A 26,183-nucleotide genomic window follows, 5' to 3' on the forward strand; every position below is an offset into this window, starting at 1 on the left:
GATCGGTCACTGAGGGAGGAACACACAAACAACACAGGAATCAATGAAATGTGCTTAATTAACAAAAGTATTTAAAAAAAACCCATTCAAATTAAACTAAAGTAGTGATAGTAATCAATCATATAGTTAATTAGTACTGAAGATGAGTAAGTAAATTGTTTTGTTTTGCAGCTCCTCACATATAGTTTTACCTATTCAAGAAGAGTTGAATATCAAAATTTTTTTTTTTTCAATGTACATCAATGTAACATTTTCTAGTTTGTTATTTCTGTTTTTTTATATTTGTACTAAAAGGCTCATTTCAAGGGAAGAGAGAGTGGAAGAACTAGTTAAATACTTTCTAATTTGCCACTTAAAATGTGTGTGTGAGTGAGTGTGAGAATTTTGAATATCTCATTATTGCTTATTGAAAAACACACAAACACATGACCTTATGGTATAAAGAATTTGTTGAAATAAAACTTATTGATGAAAAATGTATTTGATCTGAGAACCTGGTAATGGTAGGGCATTATGCAAGCTTGTATGTGCCATCAGTATCAGATTTCATTATTTAACAAGTTTTTAACTGGCCATAAACGGACAACATAACTCCATGCTGAACAGTTATGCAACACATATCTGACTCTTTTAAGGTATATATATATATATATATATATATATATATATATATATATATATATTTCTGTTAAAAATATGCTGTTAAAAATATATTTTAATAGCCTATTATTATTTATTTTGCAAAAAAAAAAAAAAAGATGTTAGCTACAGCATAAGAAAAAATACAGTTTGACATATTTGGTAAATTACTAATTTAGTGAATTCATTTATCAAAAGGAATGCGGAACTACAGTCAAAACATTTTTGATATTTTTGATATATTAGTAGGTGCAGGACACTATAGTTCATTTATGTAAGTGAGGATAGCAAAATAAAGTAAACTGTGACATATTATACCCAAAAATTCTTCATACAGTGGACTACCAGTAAAATTGATACAAATTTGGAACCAAAAAATTATTCAGACACTTTGACCTGACCATGTTTTGCTTAAGTGTTATGTGACATAATTAAGATTATTTTTTCTGACACAGTTTAACTCTGAGATCTTGTCATATTTTATTACCATTTTTTTAAACTATAGTGAATCAACTGTATTAATGAATGTTCAAGGTTCAAGGTAAATTTTGGTTTGACTGTATATATATACACTCAAAATGATTCCTGCAACACTGATGACATTTTGTCCCGTTTGACATCAAAAAGTCTCAATGTTGCAAGATGAGTAAAATTCAGGAATATCATGCAAGTGCTTAATATTCCACTTACAGGCCATCAAAATGATTTGCTTGTTTTAGAAGTATGTCAGGATTAATTATGGCACGTTAAAAAAAAATCACACTAATTATTCTATACTCCGGGAATGTAGAAGAGAACTAGGCTATTGCTTTGAGACATCTAGTGGCTAATGTGCACAATTAGCCTATATTAGACTGTTTTCGTTTACATTTAGCATGTGTTTAGGCTATATGACATGCATAAATAATGTAACTTATATTCATGTACTTTAATTTGAACAAAGTCCTGGCCCAACACTAATTTGATATCAACAATTCATAGCTTACTTGCTTCGGCTACTTATTTATTTATTCATTATTGTTATTATTATTATTATTAGTAGTAGTAGTAGTAGTAGTATCAATTCAAATCAGTCACTCTTTTTTTTTTTTTTTTTTTTTTTTTTAGTCACCCTTTGTCTAGATTCCAGCTCAGAAACTCTGAGCATTCGGTTTTAAAATAGTAGCCCATTGAAGAAATACACATTTGTGCTGGAAATAAACCAATTCTACGCATTAAAGCGTAAGCAAAAACGTGATCATAAGAAACATAACTTCTGTCAATTGTGTCCAAACAAACGTTTCACTAGTAGCAAAGAGTATAGTTCTTTGCTGGTAGTGTACTGACAGACTTTTAATTTGTACAGTCATGAACCGGAACTGATGTCCTCAAGTCTGCAAGAACATCCTACAGAGGCTGTAGGAAGTGTAGATTGCTCCGTAAACATCATTCAATACGTTTGTTTTCTATATTTGTATGTGCGTTTGTGTTTTTCCCACCGAAATATTTGTGGGCCCGTTCGGGATTGGTGGGTTTTAATCTGACCTTGACTTCGGCTTCTGGAGCGCATTGTAGAGGCCAGAGAAGAAGATGTCTGCAGAGGAGGCGGATAAAACCACCACCACTGATGCGAGTCCAGGAGACGAGGAGGAGGAATGGCTGTACGGGGGTCAGTGAGCGCCAAATCTACTCTGAACTACTGTACTTTGCTATTGAACGCTACGGCTCTTGAGAAGTGTGCTTATTAATGTGCAGCACAAAAGGGCATGTTGATTAATGTGGGGGCCTTTATACTGCAGTGTTATGAGATAACTTGTCACTTCACTAAATTATTTAAGTTTACGTCGGTGCTTTAAATTAAAAAATATTTTTCTTTACGAGGGAATTGAAATAGTCTATTTATGAATTTATTTGATTCTATGTTTCTTGAGACAAATCTTTCCAGAGGGAGTTTAAGTAGAATGTGTTCAAGATTTTGTATTTCGAATCTGTTCAAGATTCGCTTTTTTATTTACATTGAGATCACATTCTTCGCTGCTTAATAAATATTAATATGTATATAGAATTTATCTATTATCTTATTAGATTCTCTTTGAGAATTCTATTTGAATCTATAGATTCTATACGGTGTTGCAGTCTTCAGTGCTTTGAAAATATGGTAGAATCTGTTAAGCATTCTTGATTCTGTTTTGTTCTATTTATTGGCTACTTTAAGAAATATGATATTAGGGGATTAAGAAAGAATTTAATAAAATATCAAATAGATTCTGTTGTAGAATAAATTGGAGAATCTGTTCAACAATACCTTTCGAATCTTTTAACACATTCTTGATTCTATTTTGTTCTATTTATTTGCCACTATAGGAAATACGCTACTTCTCATTCTCAAATGTATTCTGTTGTAGTATGAATTTAAAAATCTGTTCAACAATACCTTTAAAATATGTTCATAATTCTGTAAGGTAAATATGAAATATTTATATTGGAGCAGCTTAACTAATTTCTTATTGATAGAAATTGGGTACTGAGCCCATAATCAGTTTGTCACTCATGCATAATGTCTTTCTTACAGATGAAGGTGAAAGTAAAGAAACTGAAGAAGAAGAGGCCAAACTGACAGCAGCCATCAGGTGAGATATGACATGCTTACTGATAGTGGTGTTTTCAATTTTTTTAGATTTCACAGACCCCCAAATATGATGATCCTTGTGCAAGGGACCCAAATCCTAAAATGTTATTGTTTCTTGTATAAAGACCCAATTTATACTGTGAAAAATGAAGAATATTAATAATATTAGGTATTAAATAAACTTTGCAGGACAGTGGATCCCCAGGAGCAGGGTTGAAAACTGTAGCATGTCCTGTAAAACAAGTTCCAGTACTATGGTTTTCCTCTTCAGTAGGGTGGGGTATTGTTTGAATTTTAACGATTCTGATTCTGCTTATTAATTCAGATTCTTATTGATTCCTAATTTCGATTCCAGTAAGGTAGAGGAAAAAAAAAAAAAAAAAAAAGGATATAATTCACATTTATTCTAAGTCTTATTGCAAAACATTTCATTGTAGCTGAATACCATGAACAAAAAAAAGTCAACAGGCTAAAGAACACTTACACAACTTTTGCGTATGGTTTAAAAATACCATAGCAAAAACAACTAGCCTAACTAATATAAATCTCAAACATTATTAAAGACAAGTAAACACTCATTAATTAAAAAAGAACAAATAAATTAGCAATCGCACAAATAAATACAACTGAACAAAGATATGATTGAAATAAAGAGTGTTTTAAGATTTTTGAGGTATTCAGGTACAGAAACTGTAATCAAATGTAAAATAACACCGCACTTTATAAATAAAATGTACATTACAAATAAAGTTACAAAAGTTATTCAGACAAGAACAGCGAGTGAATTTTCTCTTTGTCTTTTGTTGTTTGATTAATGTTATTATAGAGAAGGCAGCAGGATTATTAGGCTACTGTCACTTTAAGAGCTGCACAGATCCAATATACTGTTATGCGTTTTCTTTTCCATTCAAGTGCAAAAATACACTGAAGAGAACTCAGTTCAGCATTGCGCATTATACAGTATGAGAGATGGCGCACACTGGATGCGCTTAAATGGTTTAAAATTACATTAAAATCCCTTTTTCTGTGTGCACTTGGATGTGTGTTTTAAAATCACATTAAAATGTGCACACAGGAAGGAACTGATAAGCAGAATTGAAATCCGAATCATTGGTTCTTGGAAATTTGGAACCGATTCTAAAATGGAACCGGTTCTTGATACCCATCCGTACTCCTCAAGTTAAATAAGGGGTTCACCTGCATTTGTTTTCTTCATTCTCGCGCTGATCTGTCTGTGTTTGCAGTGTGACCTCTGCTCCTCCTGTTACTGAGGAGGTCACCGCGACCACCACCACCACCACCACTACCACCACCACTACTGGAAATGGTGTGGCCAGTCAGGTAACAAACAAGAATACTGTAAGCAACCTCATTCAGTTTTGATGGAGTTGATTTAAAGGGATAGTTCACCAAAAAATGAAAATTCTGTTATCATTGAGTTTTTCTTCTGTTAAATACAAAATAATATATTTTGAAGAATATGGGTATCCAAACAGTCAACGGTAGCCATTGACTTCCGTAGTAGAAAAAAAAACAAAAAAAACTGTAAGTCAATGTCTACCGTCAACTTTTTGGTTACTATCATTCTTCAAAATATCTTCTTTTGTGTTCAACAGAAGAAAGAAACTAATGCAGGTTTGGAGCAACTTGAGGGTGAGTAAATGATAACAGAATTTTCATTTTTGGGTAAACTATCCCTTTAAGGTCAGCTTATTGCTGATCACTGTTGAGCTTAAATAGATTTAAGGATTAAAAGTAAATATCAATATTACACTTGTACCTGTATCAATATTACACTGCAGTGTGTGTCAGTTTTGTGTGGCGAAAGCTGCAGATGTGTATTTGTTGAGGTTTTAATGACTTAAGGCCAAGAACAAGAACTATAAAGACAACGACAACCATATTAGCATCCACAGCTCCACACCAGTACACAAAATTGTTCTGTTTATTATTAGCTGTGGTGTGGACTCTGGTGTTCTTTTTATATTTAGAATGATTTTTTGAACTATACTTTTATTGTCATTATAGTTATCTTCCTTGGTGTGAATGGCCCTTTATTTGGGTTGTTATTTTCTTGATTTTTTCCTATGCTTCCCCCCCCCGTGTAATTAATTAATAATTGGCAAATTTTAGATTGAGTTACACATCTGTAAAATGTATATCGATTAGTTATGGTCAGACATTACAAAGCAATAGAATAAAATAGAACACACTTTTTTTCTGTTTTAGGAAGAAGCACCTGGAGAAGATGAAGACAGTGAGAGCGATAGTGATGATGACGATGATGATGTCCGTGTCACCATTGGAGATATCAAAACAGGAGCACCACAGTATACGTAAGCGTTCAGTGATTGTTCTCGCATCCTGGAGATTGTAAGGTTCACATTGATTTATTTTAGGCTTTTAGGTATTTATTAAACACATTCATAGAGAGAATCACATACTGTATGGCACATAAGCCTAAATTAAATCTGTTCAATCATAAAAAGTGATTGTATCTCTTCACAAGACTTGGATTATTACGCTCGATTTATATGGATTCATTTTACAACACCTTTATGACCTTTTTGAATCTAAGTTTTGATTACTTGGACTTTCAGTGGAGGACAGAAACCTCTCAGGTTTCATTAAAAATAACTTAATTTGTGTTTCAAAGATTAACCAAAGTCTTGGGTTTGGAACAACATGACATGAATGAAGACAGATTATGTAGTATGTTATGTGATTATGTTATGTTTTATTGTGCAGGGCATATGGGGGAACTCCAGTGAACCTGAACATAAAGTCAGCTGGCAGCAGAGCGTATGGAGCAGGTGAGTGATTCTATGTTTGTTGCAAAGCTTGAACTTTAAATACATCAGTTTGCTTACAGACACCTTTTTATACAAAGCAACATTTGTGGGTTCTTGACATGGTTTGAGTGTGTATTCTGTAGGTTCTAAAGTGAAGGGCGTAGACCTCGAAGCTCCAGGCAACATCAATGGAGTTCCAGTCCTGGAAGTGGACATGGAGTCCTTTGAGGAGAAACCATGGAGGAAGCCAGGTGTGTATTAACTTCTGAACAAGTTTAAAGTCCCTTTTGTGGTTTTTGCATATGGTGTCTGCATAGTGTGTTTATGTATGTGTGTTTACAGGTGCGGACTTGTCTGACTATTTTAACTATGGTTTTAATGAGGACACGTGGAAAGCATACTGTGAAAAGCAGAAGAGGTTACGCATGGGCCTCGACATTCTCAACATTGGATCCACCACCAGCAAGATCTCAGTAAGCATAATCAGCTGTTACAGTTCTGGATCTGATTCTACTATTCCAGGTCCTTTAATGATTTCTTAGCAATTTTGTAATGTTTAACCAATTCTTTTGCATGAATTACTCTCAGAACATGTCTGAAAAAAACGGTATTATACAGTTCTTGGTCAAAATTAAAACTGTTTCAACTTCATCATATCTGGCAATTATGCTGTTTTGATTTATGGACATAATAAATCTGATCTCAACTTTCATTTCATTTTCAACTGCATTTAATTGATTAAAAATATAGAAAAAAACAGTAATATTGTGAAATATATAAATGGCAATTTAAAACAACTATTTTCTATTTGAATATGTTTTAAAATGTAATTTATTCCTGTGATGCAAAGCTGAATTTTCAGCATCATTACTCCAGTCTTCAGTGTCACATGATCTTTCACAAATCATTCTAATATGCTGATTTGCTGCTTAAGAAACATTTCTTATTATTGTCAATGTTTAAATCTGTTATGCTACTTAATAGTTTTGTGGATTTTTTTCAGTACTCTTTAATTAATAGAAACAATCAAAAGAACAGCATTTATTTGAATTAGAAATCATTTCTATACTGTCACTCTTGATCAATTTAATTCATCCTTGCTGAAAAGAAGTATTATTTATTTTAAGAAACATCTTACTGACCCCAAACTTTTGAACGATAGTGAACCTTTACAATTTTTTAAATGATTTTATACAATCTGCATACAAATGTGTCCTGAATTTTTTTTTTGAATAAGAACCGATTTTCAATTTCAAACCCTAGCTATTACATTCCAGTCTGATTATCTCATAGTAGTAGTAATTTAATTACTAATTAATAGTACTACTACTACTACCCACTAAAGTGTGCATTTTGATAGATGCAACTGTCATAATTAACATTATCTTTTCCACCTCTTTCTTTCTTTCTTTTTTTCTTTCAGGTTCAGCAGGGTCGTACAGGTAACAATGAGAAGGAGATCACAATACCAGCTCATGCATCTAAAGCAGACTTTTCCACTCCATCCAACCTGTATAAAACAGGAATCAACCCAGCAAGGTAAACATATTCACTCACACATCGACTAGTAGAAGTCATCATTGTTTCAGAGTTTCCACACTCCAGTTTCAGAATCATGTTTGGGAATGCATGTACAGTGTTTGTCCCGCATCTGTCATGTGGGAGAGGGGACTAGTAACTCATTTTTGCCTGTCTCCCCTTACCCATGCCCTCATAGGATATCCCCTCCACAGTGGGCAGGGCCTGCCACTCAAGAAATGCCCTATTATACGTAAGTGGGAGGTGACATGGGAGTGGTTTGTCTTACAAGGCCTGAGTAGACATTTAAATATGAAATTAAATGGGCTTCATTTGTTTTTGTCTTTCTAATTTTTATTGCTGACTGCAGTTCATTTCTGTTGGTGATGTTTTAATCTACAAAGCACTATGAAAAAATGGCAAGATAAAATCTGCTGTTATGATAACGGACTCAGAAAACTGGACCGTTTTTTTTTTCTTTCTTTTTTCTGCAAAACTGTGTAGCCTTTAGTGCAGTATTTTATGTATGTGTTTTTACTTAGTTAGGCATGTCATTCTGGTAGGGTGGGCGGTATGACCAAAATTTTGTATTATGATGTATTAATTTTTTTATCACAGTATAATTATTTGTGCTGGTTTATATTTTAAACAGCCATGTTGTAAATTAAACAATATTGCAAGAATGTGCTGATATTTGGAATGAAGGCATGATTTGTGAGTGTGATTTTATACAAAAGTTCAATGCACAAAAAGCTAATATTTGAGTAACTTACATTTTAGGGTACATTTACTCGACAAAGATTTACTAAAAACGGAAACGTTTTTCTTTTGCATTTTTTCACATACACACGACAACGTTGTCAAAACATTCCCTGTTCACACGGATCCACAAAAACTACTAAAAACGCTGTTTTATTCATGCCAAACCAGTAGTTGGCAGTGGCACGTTGTAAAAACTTAACGCGTAATACGCATGCTCATGACGTCAACATTTGCACAAATTTGCATTTTTGTAGTTTACATGGAGACAATATAACAGTATCTTTTTCAAAAACTTTTCAAAAGTTTGCATTTTCAGGCCCCCAAAAAGCCGTTCTTGTGTAAATGAATGGCTAAAACACATAAAAAGTTTCCTGTTTTTAGTCTATTTTTGCTCCGTCTACGAAAATGGTGAAAATGAAGCTAAAGTAAGAATTAAATATTTAATTTATTTTCTCTTTCGATTTGGAACATGATTTATGCAAACCAAATCATATGTAATAAATGCACAAGACAGTGGAGTTGCACAAACACACTTGTCCTTTAAATGAAACATGGTAAAACTAAGTTCTGATTGGATGAGCCACTTTCAGAGTTGTTGCAAAAATTACCATAAATCATTCTAAATTAATGTAAGTCACAACATTGCCTGCATCGGTGGTGTTAAATAAACCCATTTAAAAATAGTTGTTAATGGAAATAAAGCTGAAATAAAATAAAATAATAATATTAGATGAAAAACTTCAAGTTTGAAGAGTTGAAGTACTAAAATTACAAAACTAAAAATTAAAAAACTAGAACTTAAACACAAATAAATTAAAGCTAAATGTAAATATTTAAATTCAAATATTTTTTTTATTTAAAAAAATAATAAATTACAAGCACTTAAGAAAAAATTAAAATGAACCCTGAAAATATATTTTAAAAAAACTATTTGATAATATTGATAATTAATATAATAGTATTAAAAAAAAAACTATAATAACATAGGTTGTCTGGCAGATTTAACCAACTAAACTTGTGTGGTACACATCCTGCACTGTATTTCTGAAATGACAAAGCTGTTTTCAATGCACAAACGTATCATCCATGGTATATATAGTCATATCGCCCTGCCCTCCTCTGAGGTGTGTTATGTATGCATCTGGATAACAGAGTAAAATACATAGAAATGCACATCCACCCTAAAGCTGTATGTGTATGTATGTTTTTGTTGCAGGAAGACGCCCGGGACCATTGATGTGATTGGAGGACAGACTGCCACTATTAGCAGGGTGGAAGGAAGACGTCGTCACAATCTGGAGGGGAATAACATCCAGGTTACACACATGACATGCTCTCACGCTCTCCTCAGTCTCCACACTGTAAAACTAAAATGCCGGCAACATATCTGGGAACTGAATCATGTGACTTTAACACTCGTAGGTGATCTCGGAACATCCCAGCTCTGAGGCTGAACCCGCTGTGGCTAAGATGCCACCACCTTTCTTTCCTCCAGGGCCACTGCCACCCAACATCCCCCCTCCTCCATTCCTCCCTCCTCCTGTCAGTCAGGCTCCACCTCTAATCCCGCCTCCACGTAAGTCTGACAACTAAGACATTTTATTTTATTTTGAATTAATTTATTTTATTTTAATTTTAAATATATATGAAATATGTATGAATGGATCACATTGATATTGTGGTTTCTCATAGCATTTGTAAATTTTCTGTAAGGCTGCAATATATCGAAATTATCGAAATATCGCAAATGTACATATCGTGATATGCATATCACAACGGCTTGCAATAACTGCATGATTTTAATACTCCAAAAGATTACAAAAAGTCCCAAGTTTTGTGTCAACGCAGACAGCAGAGAGTAGACTGTACACATGACTGTTGCTTAATGTTATTAAATGCAATAAGCGAAGTACTCACGCACACAGAAAGCCGCCTCTCGGACAGTGCGTGATCCCGAATTCAGTTCTCTTCCGCAGCTTATATGGCCCAATACACAAAAAATTGTCAAAATGGCCATCTTGGTAAATATTCATGTAAACACAGTAAGTTATGTCTTAAGTGGACTAAACAGATGAGAAAAAAAGTGTGCGTACAACAATATATCAGATTCGAACAGCTGTTAATGTGACAGCAGCCTAATAAACCTGCTTCTGTCTGTGTGCTTAATGTTAATCAAACAACAAAAGACAAAGAAAAAATCACTCACTGCTCTTGACTGAATAACTTTGGTAGCTTTAATAAGAATCAGCATATATTTAATTCATACAGTGAAGACCAAGCAGTGTTCTATTTTTACATTTGATTATTCAATTTTTGTTCCCCTAGGTTTATATAATTTATTTTACACACTTAAAGCATTATCGTATCGAATATCACATTATTTAACTAGGTATCGCATATCACATTTTTCTTCAATATCGTGCAGCCCTACTTTGTTTTGTTTTTTAAATGTATTTGTCATGGTCTATGCGGTTACGGAAGGATTTTTTGTTTTAAATCTCTTTCTTATCTTTTTTATTTTTTTTTAACAGGGATGCCTATCACTGTTCCTCCTCCCAGTAAGTTTATCCTTCTTTTAAAGCTTAAGTGTGTAATAACATGATAAACATAGCAAAAGTAACTCAATATAAAGCTCTAAACTGTTTTCAAAGCACCTGTCTACTGAAATTGCAAACTTTTTGACTAATTGTTTAAAAATCTTAATTATTTCTGTGTTTTCACTATGATTGTGTTGGTCGCAGTTTAAATCTTGTTTCTGTTTATGTTGTAGATTTCCCTCCTCCCACAGGAGGACCTCCTCCTTCACTGATACCTACTATGGACAAGTAGGTGTAGCTTCTGTACAGTTCTAGTACTTCTGTTAACATTTAGTTTGTGAACTTGGGCAAGTCAGCCAGTCAACATCATGGGATATACAGTCAAACCAAAAATTATTCAGACATGTTGATATTTTTATATATTTTTACTAGTTGGTGCAGGACACTAGTTCATTTATGTAAGTGAGGATAGCAAAATAAAGTAAACTGTGACACATTATACCCAAAAATTCTTCATACAGTGGACTACCAGTAAAACTGATAAAAATTTGGAACAAAAATTATTCAGATACTTTGACCTGACCATGTTTTGCTTAAGTGTTATCTGACATAATTAACATTAATTTTTTTCTTACACAGTTTAACTCTGAGATCTTGTCATATTTTATTACCATTTTTTTAAACTATAGTGAATAAACTGTATTAATGAATGAAATGTTCAAGGTGTCTGAATAAATTTTGGTTTGACTGTATGCTGTTCTTTTCTTTATATTGATTCAAGAATCCTGAAAAATATATCATGGCTTCCACAAAAATAACTGTTTTCAACATTGATGATAAGAAGGAATGTTTCTTAGCCAGCAAATCGGCGTATTAGAATGACTTCTGTAGGATCATGTGACACTGAAGACTGGAGTAGTGATGCTGAAAATGTAGCTTTGCATCACAGAAATAAATTACATTTTAAAATATATTAAAATAGAAATATGCTATTAATAATATTTTACAATACTACTGTTTTTACTGTATTTCAGCCTTGCTAAACTTCTTTAAACTTCTTTAAAAGAAAAAAAAAAAATCTACTGACCCCAAACCTTTGAATGGTAGTGTAGATATTTTTGATTGAAAACTGTTTTGACTAAATTTCTGTACATGTCATGTTTATTTTTGTGTAATTTTTATCCTTAATATAATTCTTGTAAGCATGTATACATGCTTGCAGTTTTTGAAACATCACTTTCATTTGAAACATAATTTTCTGTTACCATTTAAAATGTTACACTTAACTTGCACTTTAGCAGTTCCTTAATTGCCTGTGTGTTCTTTTTTAGCAGTGGGCACCCAGGAGGATATGATGGGCGTCCTGTTGCTCCATACCCTTTTCCTACAGGTAAGTGTGGTACTATCTCCCAAGTCTATTATATTCACCTGAAAAACTCATTTAATTTAGATCTCGGTACAGGTCACAAGTACTTAAATATATTCCAGGCTTTATTAACCTCAATTAAGAATCATGCACATTGGGGTTTGTTCCTGTGGTTCTGTTTTCAGGTGGGTTTCCTCCACCCATGCAAGGAGCTGTTAGCCCCTGGCCCGGTTTGATGGACAACTCAAAGCAGTGGGACTACTACCCTCGGCGAGAAAAAGAGAGGGAAAAAGAAAGAGAAAGGGACAGGCAGAGGGAACGGGGCCACGAGAGAGACCACAGTCCCTCCTCTGTGGCTTATAACAGGTGAATGATGATTTACTACACAGATGTACTCTGTTTTTCAGTTTGAAAGTGTGGATTTGTCATTTACATTAAATTCTTAACATTATTCCAAAGAAAAGAATTGACTTTAACCCTCTCAAGGTTTGGCCTAGTTTCTCTAATTCTTTTTTACATTTTCATTGATTTAAACTTGGTCTTTTGCAGTGATGAAGAACGGTATCGTTCTTACCGTGACTATGGAGACAGAGGGTACGAGAGGCATCGGGAGCGAGCGAGCCGTGAGAAGGAGGAGCGGCACAGAGAGAGGAGACACAGAGAGAAAGAGGAGGGGAGGCACAAGTCATCACGGAGGTATCATATCAGGGTTGGAAATTAATAGAGGCTAAGGGTAAAAATGCCACCAAAATTAATAAAAATGCCCCCAAAATTTGAGATATAGGAGTAAAAATGCCCGTGTAAGAGTTCTTGTTTTTAATATTTGTAACATATAATGCAGTTAAGCTATTTCACATGAGAAAGACTGGTGTTTTTCTCGAATATCAGCACTGATTTCAAATATTATATTGATTTTATACAACAGTTCAATAAACAAGAAATTAATATTAAGTGATTTACATTTAGAGATAATATTGTGTATTTTAGCTCTATTGCGTCAACAAAAATAGTTCCAAACTAAGCCACGGCACACAGTGGTGTTTCGTTACTGAATGAATCCACATTTTTGAATGAATTGAGTCAATGATTCAATGACCCATTCATAAAAACAGTCGCTTGATTAGTTCCTGACTGAATCAGCCATTTTGAATGAATCAGTGATTCAATGATTAAAGAAGCGACAGTGACTTTAGATTCATATTTAAAAGCATAATTTCATTTTTTACATAATTTCATTTCATATTTAAAACATTAATCTCATTATTTATGCAGTTGTAATTGCAATGTAAATGCATTCATGTCACTTCTGAGCAGCATTAAACAGTCTGTCAATATATTTAAATGCCGCTTCAGTGCAGTGCAAAGATGGATTTTGTTTGGTAACAGTTATTCTAAGTGAATTTACTGTTTAAAAAAAATAAAAATTTAAAAGAGATTTATTAAAGTAAGAATTTGACATAAAAGCTGACGCATACATATAATGAAATTGCCCTTATATGGTAAAAAATTCCCCTGGAAATCACCTTTAAGAGGGGAATAATGCTTTGTAATAGGAAAGTTAATTTCCATTATTGTACCATACTCTACTCACAGAATGCTCTTCACTCCTTTAAGATCCTCTTTCTTTTCTTTGTCCCTCTTCTGTCACAGCAGTAGCAGACGGAGACATGACAGCGAGGAGGGTGACAGTCACCGGCGCCACAAGCACAAGAAGTCCAAGAGGAGCAAAGAGGGCAAGGAGCCCAGCGAGGAGCATTCTGTTGACCAGGAGAACCAGGAGGCCATGGAGTAACTCCTGTCTGTCTTCTCCGCTCCTCTTTCTTCTTATCAAAGCGCTGGTTGTCAACCAAATCATGCTAAATGATACTATAATCCAGTTTACCTTCCTTTTGTTTTCATGTTTCCTTTTTTTTCGTTGTTTTTTTCCAGTGCAGTTGTACCATGTAGATGTTGATTTGTTGGATTAAAAAAGAGCATTTGGTAATACTTGTTGTCTTTTTTCATATATTGTGACTACAGCAAATGGCAATCAACTTTTACAGTTGATCAGGGTATCCAGCTTGATTTATCAAAAATTAACTATTATTATTTCAGAGATTTTTAATTTGGTCTCTAGGCTTTTTGAACACTGTGTACACTATTGTAGATTATCTCTTATGTTCCAAAGGCTGCATTTATTTGATCAAAAAATGACTATTTCCTATTTTATATGTAATTTATTCCTGTGATGGCAAAGCTGAATTGTCAGCATCATTACTCCAGTCTTCAGTGTCACATGATCCTTCAGAAATCATTTTTATATGCTGAATTGGTGCTCCAGAAACATTTCTTGTTATCCATGTTAAAAACAATTGTGCTGCTTAATACTTTTGTGGAAACTGTGATACGTTTTTTTAAATTAATTGATAAATACGTTCAAAAGAACAGCATTTATTTGTCTTTACTGTCACTTTTGATCAATTTAATGCATTATTGCTAAATAATAGTGTTTATTTCTTATAAAAAAAAAAAAAAAAACGTACTTAACCCAAACTTTTGAACGGTAGAGTATAATAATATACTGTACTAGGCTACGTAAACAATGATTGCATAATACGTTTAAATTTGCAAGCACTAGGATACAATGGGCAATATTTATTCTTTAATTTAACAACCTAGCAGATTATTTTATATTTACTTGCTGTAGTGTGTGTGTGTGTGTGTGTGTGTGTGTGTGTGTGTGTGTGTGTCTTTGATGTGCCTTTGAAAACAGCAAATGCAATCTACGAGGGAAGCTTTAATTACGTTTTTAAGTGTTATCCTTTCAACGTGCTAGCTAGAATATGAAGGAAGTGTGAAGTTATAGGTGTTTTATTCAAGATAATAAAGCAAATGATTGTACTAGTCATAAAGAATGCAGTCACGCCCAGATTATTATATCATTTATACACCCATTTATTCTGACATGAGAACACCCCAAGCAGTGAGAATGTGATTTGCATACTCTCGCGATGTATCTCGAGATCAACTCAGACGAGATTTTCGGCGGATGTTGATGTTTTGATCCGGAATTCTGTACCGTCGTTTCTCACCAAGGCCGTACGATCTACGTTATTGCCAATATTTGAGTAACGTGTGCGAAACGCGGTCTTTCTCGGCGCTTCTTTCGGGAAGCATAGAGGCCGAGGCGGAGGGCGATGATGGAGGACTTTGATGAGATTTACGAGGAGGAGGAAGAGGAAGAGGAGGACGAGGACAGGGCCGCGGAGGAGCAGCTGCTCAAATACGCTCCGGACCCGGTGGTAGTGCGCGGATCCGGACACGTCACTGTGTAAGACTCCTGGCAGCTCTCTGGATCTGTTCATATATAGAATATTAATCTATACTGATCAAACCAAAGCCACCAGGAGCTCAGTGCTCATTTAGAGACACATGAGAAGAATCATTACAACTGCTTAAGAAAAATAGTAGTGTTCATGACAAGTCCCAAAACGGTTTAACAACCTAAAATATTTGGAATATTCGGATACGCATACAGTTCCCCTAAATGCTGTCTAAGAAGGCAGCTCACTGAGTTTTGTCTGGGGAGCTTATATATTGCACGTTTAAAGGGATAGTTCACCCCAAAAATGAAAGCCATGTGATCATTTTCTCACCCTCTTATTGTTCTAAACCTTTTCATTCTGACAGCCTCAGACATCATACACATCTTTTTCGAATGCTATGAAAGTGAATGGTGACTGAGGCTGTCAGTTCTTTGTGTTCCTTAGAAAAACTAAGTTATATGGGTTTGGAATAACACAAGCGTGAGTATAACGATGAAACCTTCGTTTTTGGCGAACTACGTCTATTATACCCCAAATTTGGCCTTCTTCATGTGAGGGACCCTTAAAAGGCTTTTGTGTGAAATGCTTTAGTACTGTACGGTTGGATTTATTTATTTATTTACATATTTATGTATATATTTATTACATACTTGTTTATACATTAACACTTTATTTTAAGGTGACGTAGTTACATGTTACTACATGCACTTACTATAGTAGTAACAGTAAATGATGCATAATTACAAGTAACTAACCCTAAACCAAACCCTTATTTACTCTATTCTTCTTTTTTTTAAATTATTTGTACACGTACACACCGTTTTTCTCGAAACTTTTAAGTTTCAACCGACCCATTAGCACTTCCTTGAGGACCCCAGTTGGAAAACCCCCTGATTTAGTAAAATTAACAATTATACTATATAGACTATTGCAAAAATATAGAATATTACAGTAAATATACTTGTGCCTTTGTGGACATTCAAGTTTGAGAAACTGAAGTCACAAGATTTTAAATAGTTTTTTTTTTCTTTCTTTCCTGTAGGTTTGGACTGAGCAATAAATTTGAGTCTGAGTTTCCCTCAGCCCTTACGGGAAAGGTAAGTGATATTTCAGTAGGGATGGGAATCATGGGGTACTTCACGATACGATACACGATACATGGTTCACGATACCAATAATATCACAATATCTATCTAAATATGAAAACAAAATGCCCATGAAAAGGTTAAGTGCGGGTTTTCTCTCTTTATTCAAGTCCAGACTGTTAGAAAACAGCACAAAATGTTTTTCAGTCTGTAAATTAAATTAAACATTTTCAATGAGATCAGGGTGATGGCGTTGCAAGCCATTAAAAACCTCTTTTTCTTAGGGTAGTTAACTTCTGTTTACGTTTCCCTCATTCATGTGTTGCGCGCCACCTCGAGGTGCAATGAAGTAGCGTTGATGGAAGCAGGGAAATCTATTAGAGTGCCTTATTTTATTAAATAAAATGGCGCCACCGCATCGATTCTCGTATCGTATGGAGAAGGACAACGATATATTGCTCTATCGATATTTTGTCCCACCCCTATATTTCAGTAGCCTTTACCATCTCAAGGAACTACAATTAAATGTAGAATTATCCATTTCTAATCCCAGTGAGAAGTGAAAAGCTCCATAAAAGTCTGTCATTACTGGGCATTCAGACATGAAAGGAAATAGTGTAACACTGTTGCGTTATATAATGCTTAAAAGAATTGTTCGCCCCAAAATTTTTGTCGAGCACAAATGAGATGTTTAGTAGAATGTTCAAGCTGCTCTTTTCCATGTAATTAGTTGTTAGCTCAAAAAAAAGTATGTATTTTACAATGTTCGAGTGCCACACACAATTCTGAGGTCTGACATGGGTTTTTAGTTACCTGATTAATTTGTTCACATACAGGTCGCACCAGAGGAGTTCAAAGCCAGCATAAACCGCGTGAACAGCTGTCTGAGGAAGGCTCTCCCGGTGAATGTGCGCTGGCTGCTGTGCGGCTGTCTGTGCTGTTGCTGTACTCTGGGCTTTAGTCTGTGGCCCGTCATCTGTCTTAGCAAGAGGGTGAGTTTGTTCAGAGTCACCTCAAGGAATGTTCCTGGTTTAAAAGAAGCTTAGCTTGATCGAAAGCATTTGTGGTATGCTGTCACTTACCAGGGAAAATGAGTTAAACCTGTTTCTCAGTTTGTAAAAATGCAATTATCAGGGTTACAGAAATTAATCTACAGTGGAAATCTATAGGTTAGGAATGTGGTGTAATTTTTCACATTCAATATTGACAGTTTTGCAGCTAACTTATTAACAAAGATAAAAAATATATATATATTAAAAAAAAACTAACAAATGTATTGCTCACTGTTAGTTAATGCAGTAACTAATGGGTCCTTATTGTAAAGAAGCTTTACATCTCTGCTTTTAAACACCCAGAATTCATTACACTATAGACTTCCTTGATTTATGTTTTTTTTTTTTTTTTTTTTACAAAGTGAGGGACAATATTTTCTTCAATAATTGACACAGTAGACAGGGTCAGTAAGATTTTTTTAAAAAGAAATTTAAATAAAAATAGAAACAAAAGATTTCCATTTCGAATAAATGCTCTTCTTTTGAACTTTTCATTCATCAAAGAATCCTAGAAAAATGTATCACGGTTTCCACAAAAATATTGAGCTGCACAACTGTTTTTAACATTGATAATAAAACAAAATTTTAATTGAGCACCAAATCAGCATATCAGAATAATTTCTGAAGGATCACGTGACACTGAATACTGGAGTAATGATGCTGAAAATTCAGCTTTGACATCACAGGAATAAACTGAATTTTAAAATATAATACAATAGTAAACAATTATAATAAATAATAACAAAATTATAACAGTATTACTGTTTTTACTTGTAGTTTTGATCAAATAAATGCAGCCTTGGTGATAAAAACCCCAAACTTTTAAAAGGTAGTGTACATTATAGGACATAAATAACAGGCTCTCTTGTTGTGTGCTGAATAGTTTCTTTTTCACCAACAGACACGCAGGTCCATAGAGAAGCTGTTGGAGTGGGAAAACAGCAGATTGTATCACAAGGTGCGTAGAAGGTCGTGTGCTTGTTTGCAGTTTGTATTTTCCTGTCAGGTGCTAATTTTACTACATGCTGTCTGTTCATTTAGCTGTGTTTGCATTGGAGGCTCAGCAAAAGGAAGTGTGAAACCAACAACATGATGGAATATGTAAGCAAACTACAAACATACACCTAAAACTATGAGCTGTTTCAAATAGAATAAAATGGTTACACTTTACAATAAGGTTCATTAGTTCACATGAACTAATAATGAGCTGCACTTCTACAGCGTTTATTAATCTTTGTTAATGTTAATTTCAACATTTACTAATACATTATTAAAATCAAGAGTTGTATTTGTTAACATCAGTTAATGCACTGTGATCTAACATGAACAAACAATGAACTGCTGTATTTTTATTAACTAATGTTAACAAAGATTAACAAATACAGTAACAAATGTATTGCTCAAGGTTAGTTCATGTCAGTTAATACATTAACCTTTTAACTGCCACCCCCTTTTTGAGCATAGATGTGAAAATGCACTATCCAAACTTTAATCATTGTAATTCAAGAATCCTTTAAAATATCGAGCTAAGTTTGGTCTTGTTTTAAAGAAGACACTCAGATTGTTGCTGAAGTGAAAGCACTTCAAAAAATGAAAGTATGAAAAAGTTATGGAAGTTTAAATTTACTGTAAATCGTGCTGTACTAAAAAGTTATATATATTTTTTTTACTCTAAAATTGACATAAAATCAAAGCCATATGTCTATCCAATTTGTGTTCCAAATTGAAGTTGGTATCACAAAAATTTTGTTTAGGCGTTGTACCAAAAACAGCCACTGGGTGTCACCCACATTCCATTTAATGTTTTTTGATGCATTCTCCTGGAACAAATTAATTGATTTCTGTCCAAATATCACAAAACAGGGACCAAATATGGAAGCTTGACACCTTTTCGACGATATGTGTTTTGTCAGGATTAGATAAGTTTTGACTATAAAGTAGTAAAATAATTTTGTAATATGAAACATGACAGTGGCCACTAGGGGGAGGACCCCGCTTAAAGGATTTAAAGTACCATTTAACTCAGTTGGTAACGCAATGTCCAATTTCAAATCAATTTCACTTTCGATTGATACTTAATTTATGATGATTACTGAAATATGTGATGTGAAATAAAGGCAATAAATAAAAACAGCGTCAAGCGTCCTGCTAGCGGGACAACGACACAATGTTAACAAATGAACCTTATTGTAAAGTGTTACTGAATAAATCTTGCTTCCTAAAAGTGAAATGTGTAAATTCACCTCCATTTCTCTCCATCCTATTTAAAGGTCATCCAAATAGAGTTTCTACCCAAGATTCCCATCTTCCGGCCGGATTAGCAGTGGTGGGCCAGAGCTCATCCCTGCGGCGTGGTCTTCCTGAGGTGCCTTTCTCCGGTACTGTCACGGTTTTCTCATGTGGCCTCGTCCCTTTTCCCTCCACACTCTTGAGCAAGAGACTCGCCTCACGTCCGAGCGCCACTCACAGCACTCCTCACTGAGAAAGCACTGTTTACAACCCACATACACACAAACTGAGGCACACGTCTGTGCCGATCTGGTTTCGCGAGTGCATGAATACACACAGAGGGACCTTTACTGTCACATGACTACACAGAGCCTGCGAGGAGGCCACGGAAAGTAGCTCCAGACTGGAACGTCTACTATACCTTAATCACATCACAGTCTGCACACTAGCTAAGCGACTTCTGTTGCCGACAACCATCACTGTGGAGCAAACCAGTGAAGAATGGCTTGAGGAAGTGGCAACTGTAAAATTAAACTTTTCCTGTTAATTAAAAAAACATGGATGTTAGGAACGATTAATACGGATTTTCAGTTGGCTGAAAGCCAAATGGACACGGTCAATGCACAATACATAGTTCTCCATCTCTCCTTATCACAAATTATCATCTATATACAAAGACAATCAAACACTGACTGTGCCACGCACCATATAGACTCTGACGGGACTTTTGAGTCTAGAGGAAGTCACGGACCTGATGCGGTCCAGGTGCACCAATGGGTAGTGACGCAGCACAGATTAGATTTGTTTTGCTGTTCTTTTCTTTTTGAGTAATTTTTTTTTTTTATCCTTGTTTACTTGCTCAGTTTAAAAAGACGAGCAGCAAATGTTTGTCTCTTCATTTGTGTGTGGAGGTGATTGTTTCCGTCTTTCCCTGAGATATTTTGTTTGTCATTTTGTTCACAAGTGAGACAAGTCAAAACATTTATAAGTTTGTTGGGTCATTGAAAAAGTTAAACAGTTCATTCTAACAAATTATTGGGAGTCAAACAAAATAAAAATACCTGATTTTAAAATATGAACCCACAATTATTGGAGTTTCTCCAGGACAGAAAGACATTATTTCTAAATTTTTTTTTTTATTTAATATTTTTCACTTAGTTTGTTTTTTCATCTTTGTTTCAATCCTGGGTCAGGTGTGAAGACCAAGTCCTATGCTGGCCTTTTTTTCTTAGTGAACTATATTTGTGTAAATGTATCCAATTGTAGGTTAATAAAACAGTTATGTCCCAATACTCAGTAAGACAATTGGTCCTATTAGGTCTCAAAACCTGAAATTTATGAAGTGTGTGTGTGTGATACTGATATTACTGAAATTACAATGCCCTATCTCTTGTCTGATGTCATTCCAAATCCCAGGGACATCGTCTTTATTTTTCAAAAATTATTTCAGTGTATTTATGTACAATGTGTGTACAGAAATAAAATATGCCCAACTTGATTTTTGTTTCTTATGAATTGACGCCTATATTTTGATGTCTATATACTGAATTCAAAAGATTTAATATCAAATTAACTCACTAAACAATTATTGTGGATCAGTCTTCCCATTAGGGGTTTATGAATCTCAAGAATTAAACTATGACATTTAACTCATCCCTGCACCAAATGTGCTCCTGACCTGAATGATTCCTCCAACTGTCATGAAATGAGTGAAAAAAATCAGGGATTCATGTCATAGTATTGTAGATGGCCTCTATCATGTAACGCTAAAAACTCTCCCAAAATATGTTCGCTTTTTGTATTCTTCATTTGTAAGTCGTTTTGGATTAAAGCATCTGATAAATCAATAAATGTAAATCTAAATGCCATTGCTAAAGGTTTTGAGTGGGAAAACACTCTTCAGAGAATGTAAAAACCTAACTGTGTCCTTACAATTTCAAAAATTTTGCTGCTATTAGATAATGCAGTGAGCTGTGCACAATTTAAAAAACAATAGTTGTGTCTTAACTCAAATAGGTACAATGACAGTCATCTCTCAGACACAGTTAGACATCTATATTGTAAGAGACATCAGTCACAGATAGTAGACAGTGAAACAGTGTGCTGAAGCAGCTCTCACTCCTCCCATGTGTCTCCATATACATTCTTCTTCCTGTTTATAAAAAAAGAGAAATATATACATTTCATGTAGATAAAAAAGGGTTTGTTTGATATAATAATATAAATACAAAATACTGGGTCTCATTCACTAAGCATGCGTACGCACAAATTTGTGCGTGAAATCTGTGTAGGAAAGTTTTCACGAACAAATCATGATTCACCAAAAACTTTTGTACTAAAATTTATTCTAAATGTACAATAAAACGAAACCACACGTACGCTAAAAGCACTTTCTCTGTGCGGCCTTATAATGGTGTTAAGAAGTTATATTCTTATAATTCCACTATTCTTATTTAATACAGACAATAATTTTAGGGTCAGTACAGATATTTTTAAGAAAGAATTGAATATTTTTATTCAGCAAGGACAATTTTATATATATATATTTTAAATAAATGCTGTTCTTTTGAACTTTCTATTCATCAAATAATCCTGAAAAAAAAAAGTATTCACAGTTTCCACAAAAATATTAAGTAGCACAACTGTTTTCAACATTAATAATAAGAAATATTTTTACAAAATCAGCATATTATATATGATTTCTTAAGGATCATGGAGTCATCATGGCTGATAAAATTTCAGCTTTGTCATCACAGGAATGAATTTGGTTATAAAATATATGAGAATAATAATAAAAAAATTTAAAAAATTACTTTAAATTGTAATAATATTTCACAATATAACTGTTTTTACAGTATTTTTGATCAAATAAATGTGGCTTTGGTGAGCATGTGTGCTGTGTAACCCATATTCTCTCTAACTGATGTCAAAAGTCAGAAGAAGTAACTTCTATTTTCTCCATGTACATCAGAATTTTTAGTTTAGGGGACATAAAAATGACTTTGTCGAAACACACCTAGTTAGGATGTTGGATAGTATATTGGCAGGTCTCACCTTTCTTGGCTGGGGTGGAGTCGGCCGAAGGCTTCAGCAGTGCACCTGGTTTCTGAGTCATTGTGACTTCATAGTTTTCCCTGTCCTTACTTCTTACATCCTCCTCAATGTAAGATGATTCTGCAGGATTTGAGGGAAGGTTTTAAATACCGCTCATTTTATGGCAGCAATGGGCAAATTCGGCCCTGAAGGGCCACTTGGTGCATTCACGACATGCCATAACTAGTCTTATCTAGTGAAATGATTGGTCATTTTCTAAAAAATAAAAAATTATATACTTTTTAACCACAAATGCTCGTCTTGCACTAGCTCTGTGATGCGGCACGCATTATGTAATCACGTGGAAAGGTCACGTGTGATGTAGGCGGAAGTACCGAGCAAGTGTTTACAAAGCAATCGTGCAAAGACTAAGTCAATTGGCCTTTACAAAAAAAGGTAAAACAACGATGTCGGACGATTATGAAGTTGGAGGAGAAAATGAGATGGAGTTTTTCGCCCTACCGCGGTACTTCCGCCTAGATAAGACTCCGCTGGGATCGTGTAGAGCCCTTTGAAGCTGCATTTAAACTGCAATTTGGACCTTCAACCCATTAGTAACTGTTGAAGTCCACTATATGGAGAAAAATCCTGGAATGTTTTCCTCAAAAACCTTAATTTCTTTCCGACTAAAGAAAGAAAGACATAAACATCTTGGATTACATGGAGGTGAGTAAAATATCAGGAAATTTTAATTCTGAAGTGAACTAATTCTTTAATAAAACATAATTTACAGTAATGAGTCCTGCAGAGTTAAGCTGCCTGTAGTGTTCTAGTAATCCTGAAGACCATGATTATCTGGTTCAGGTGTGTTTGATTAGAGTTGAAGCTAAACTTTGCACTACAGTGGCCTTCCAGGAATGAAGTTGTCCATCCCTGCTCTATGGCATGAATGGCATTATTTTAATTTTGAGGTGAACTATTCTACTGCTTTATAATAGCCTGAGTAAGGCTTAAAGGGTTAGTTCACTCAAAAATTAAATAAAAAAAAAAATCAGACTTTTGAATTACATTTAAAAAAAACTACTTTATTCAACAATTTCTTCTCTTCCCTGCCAGTCTTCTACGCTGTTTACATTGTAGACACAGTTCAGTGCTTCCGGGTTCTACTTCAGAACACAATGTCAACAGCATAGGAGAATGGCAGGGAAGAGAAGAAATTGTTGAATAGAGTCATTATTTTTGTTTTATTTTCGTGCACAAAAAGTATTCTCGTCGCTTCATAACATTAAGTTTGACCACTGCAGTCACATGGACTATTTTAACGATGTCTTTACTACTTTTCTGGGCCTTGAAATTTGTTTGATTTCATCAAAAATATCTTAATTTGTGTTCTGAAGATGAACAAAGGTCTTACGGGTTTAGAATGACATGAGGGTGAGTAATTAATGACAGAATTTTCATTTTTGGGTGAACTAACCTTTTAAGGGTAATAAGACCTACAACAGTTTTTAATGCAAAAAATGATAGCACTTTAACTTGCCTGTAATTTGGTTGTCATATTGGTTTGCTGAATGCGTGGGTTTACTGAAAGTGAAATCCCTCTGATCATCAAGCTGAAAGGTCGGCTCAAAATCAGCTTTGTTCGGATCACTCAACCCCGGCTGCTCACGAGGAAACCTGGAAAAAATGTTAAAAAACGATGAAAATGTCACAAACTAAACACTTTCACAACATCGCTCCTTTTATTTAAAGTCACAATAAAATGGAAGTAGTAACAGATCTTTTGTTCTGTATTGTGATGCACATCTGAATATAGTGGCTTATCGAAAATGAAAAAAAAAAATTAAGGTGGTGACCGGTTCTATGCATTGGTTGTTGATTGGATTTTGAGATGTGTGCGTTGCAATCAAAAATGGAGGCATGTGAATGTGAACTTGCAGGGTTGGGCTTTTAGAGGACTAAATGATTGGAGAAGTCCGGCACACCAGTCATTTTCAACGGAAGGTCCAGTTATGACATTTAGATTAAACAGTAAACGCTTACTTTGGTGTTTGGTGGTGCTGTCTCTGTCTCAGTGCCTCCCCCAGTGGTGAATTCTCCAAGCTCTTAAACTTCTCTTGGCATGTCTTCATGTATGACATCTTCCCTCCGAGGTACCCACAAACACCAGCAACTAACACATATTTAACACACACAGTGCTTACATATTTTTAACATTCAGTCCAATATCCAGTGATAGTAAATTTTACTCACAAGCTACTTTGGGCAATGATCCAAATCTGCCAGAGGCCATAAGAGCACCTAAAACAATTAAATCAAAGCATTTACATTATTGTTTAAAGGTTCAGGTTTGGTGAGATTCTCAACAAACTCACCTCTAGAAATAAGGAACTGAGTGAAGGCCATGCTGATGGCTGATATAGGGAGAGCTGTATGTATGAAGACAGAAACGTAAATCAGTTACGATATCAATAAAACCACAAGCATAATAATGGGTAAAAACACTGGACATCCACTCACATCTGTACCAGAAGCTTTCCTGATTGCACTCCCTAAACACCCTCCTCTCCTCCTCAGTGGGGATGTAGTCCATTCCAACGGGACCCTACATACACAAATTGAAACATAACATAACATAACATGTTCATATATATATATATATATATATAGTAAAAAAGTCATATAATAATAATAATATTATAGTAATAATAAAATTCAGAAACATATTATAATGGAAAGACAGATGACAAATAGCATGCATTATGATGCATAAGTAGGTCTGCTGGTTAAGTGATGCTATAGTGGAGACCAACAACATTCAGCGTTACGGTGCATAACCTGGCTATATCAATCTATCTTTTATCCTCTATCCATCTATCTGTCCCGTCTTTTTAGGCGATGTGTGTTACCAAACACACCAAGGCTGCATGTCTTCGCCGTTCAGGGTCCGCTGAAGACTGCTGGGACATTGTGCATCCTATGTCTTTGGCTGTTGCTCTCTAGTCACGCTTACAAATGTCAAATCCACTGGAATCTTCTTCCTCGGCAGTACCGTAGAAGTTCATGGTGACCAGCTACCAGTGCCACCATGCGGTTTGACATGGAATAGCAACAGATGCGTCTACAACTTTGTTGTTATTTTTGCCTAATCTCAAAATAGTTATAAAACATAAATACAGATTTTACAGCCACCAAACTATATATTAACAAATTTTTGAAAGTACATCATATTGGTCTTATCTTACCTTGTAGTGAGT

The 26,183-nt window shown here is 34.7% G+C and overlaps 3 protein-coding genes across 9 annotated transcripts; 2 read left to right on the forward strand and 1 right to left on the reverse strand.

The window, feature by feature from the left end:
• The first annotated feature begins 1,991 nt into the window (after positions 1–1,991).
• Positions 1,992–14,206, forward strand: fip1l1b (FIP1 like 1b (S. cerevisiae)). Of its 7 annotated transcripts, none has more exons than XM_051900228.1 (17): positions 1,992–2,287; positions 3,191–3,248; positions 4,492–4,606; positions 5,477–5,583; positions 5,996–6,060; positions 6,183–6,290; positions 6,382–6,512; positions 7,463–7,578; positions 7,757–7,810; positions 9,536–9,635; positions 9,742–9,895; positions 10,851–10,877; positions 11,090–11,144; positions 12,188–12,246; positions 12,408–12,588; positions 12,772–12,918; positions 13,876–14,206. In XM_051900228.1, exons 1-17 carry the CDS (start codon positions 2,209–2,211, stop codon positions 14,012–14,014), a joined length of 1,695 nt encoding a protein of 564 aa, XP_051756188.1. In that variant the 5' UTR covers positions 1,992–2,208; the 3' UTR covers positions 14,015–14,206. The 7 variants fall into 7 exon arrangements, with proteins under 7 accessions (XP_051756188.1, XP_051756179.1, XP_051756221.1 ...); XM_051900219.1 differs by having other exon boundaries at positions 12,191–12,246; positions 13,873–14,206; XM_051900261.1 differs by having other exon boundaries at positions 12,191–12,246.
• A 1,018-nt stretch (positions 14,207–15,224) lies between these two features.
• Positions 15,225–21,391, forward strand: chic2 (cysteine-rich hydrophobic domain 2). The gene is made up of 6 exons (XM_051899123.1): positions 15,225–15,532; positions 16,570–16,624; positions 17,449–17,604; positions 18,566–18,622; positions 18,706–18,765; positions 19,935–21,391. Exons 1-6 carry the CDS (start codon positions 15,399–15,401, stop codon positions 19,983–19,985), a joined length of 513 nt encoding a protein of 170 aa, XP_051755083.1. The 5' UTR covers positions 15,225–15,398; the 3' UTR covers positions 19,986–21,391.
• Positions 21,392–21,933: 542 nt separating this feature from the next.
• Positions 21,934–26,004, reverse strand: LOC127515458 (OCIA domain-containing protein 1). Its single transcript, XM_051899110.1, has 8 exons — positions 25,845–26,004; positions 25,447–25,531; positions 25,302–25,355; positions 25,180–25,227; positions 24,970–25,099; positions 24,467–24,603; positions 22,947–23,067; positions 21,934–22,045 (listed from the first exon to the last, which is right to left on the reverse strand). The coding sequence occupies exons 1-8, from the start codon at positions 25,893–25,895 to the stop codon at positions 22,009–22,011; spliced, it is 663 nt and encodes a 220-aa protein (XP_051755070.1). The 5' UTR covers positions 25,896–26,004; the 3' UTR covers positions 21,934–22,008.
• Positions 26,005–26,183: the final 179 nt, after the last annotated feature.

Source organism: Ctenopharyngodon idella, chromosome 1 (genome assembly GCF_019924925.1).
Source record: "Ctenopharyngodon idella isolate HZGC_01 chromosome 1, HZGC01, whole genome shotgun sequence".
Lineage (NCBI taxonomy): Eukaryota > Metazoa > Chordata > Actinopteri > Cypriniformes > Xenocyprididae > Ctenopharyngodon > Ctenopharyngodon idella.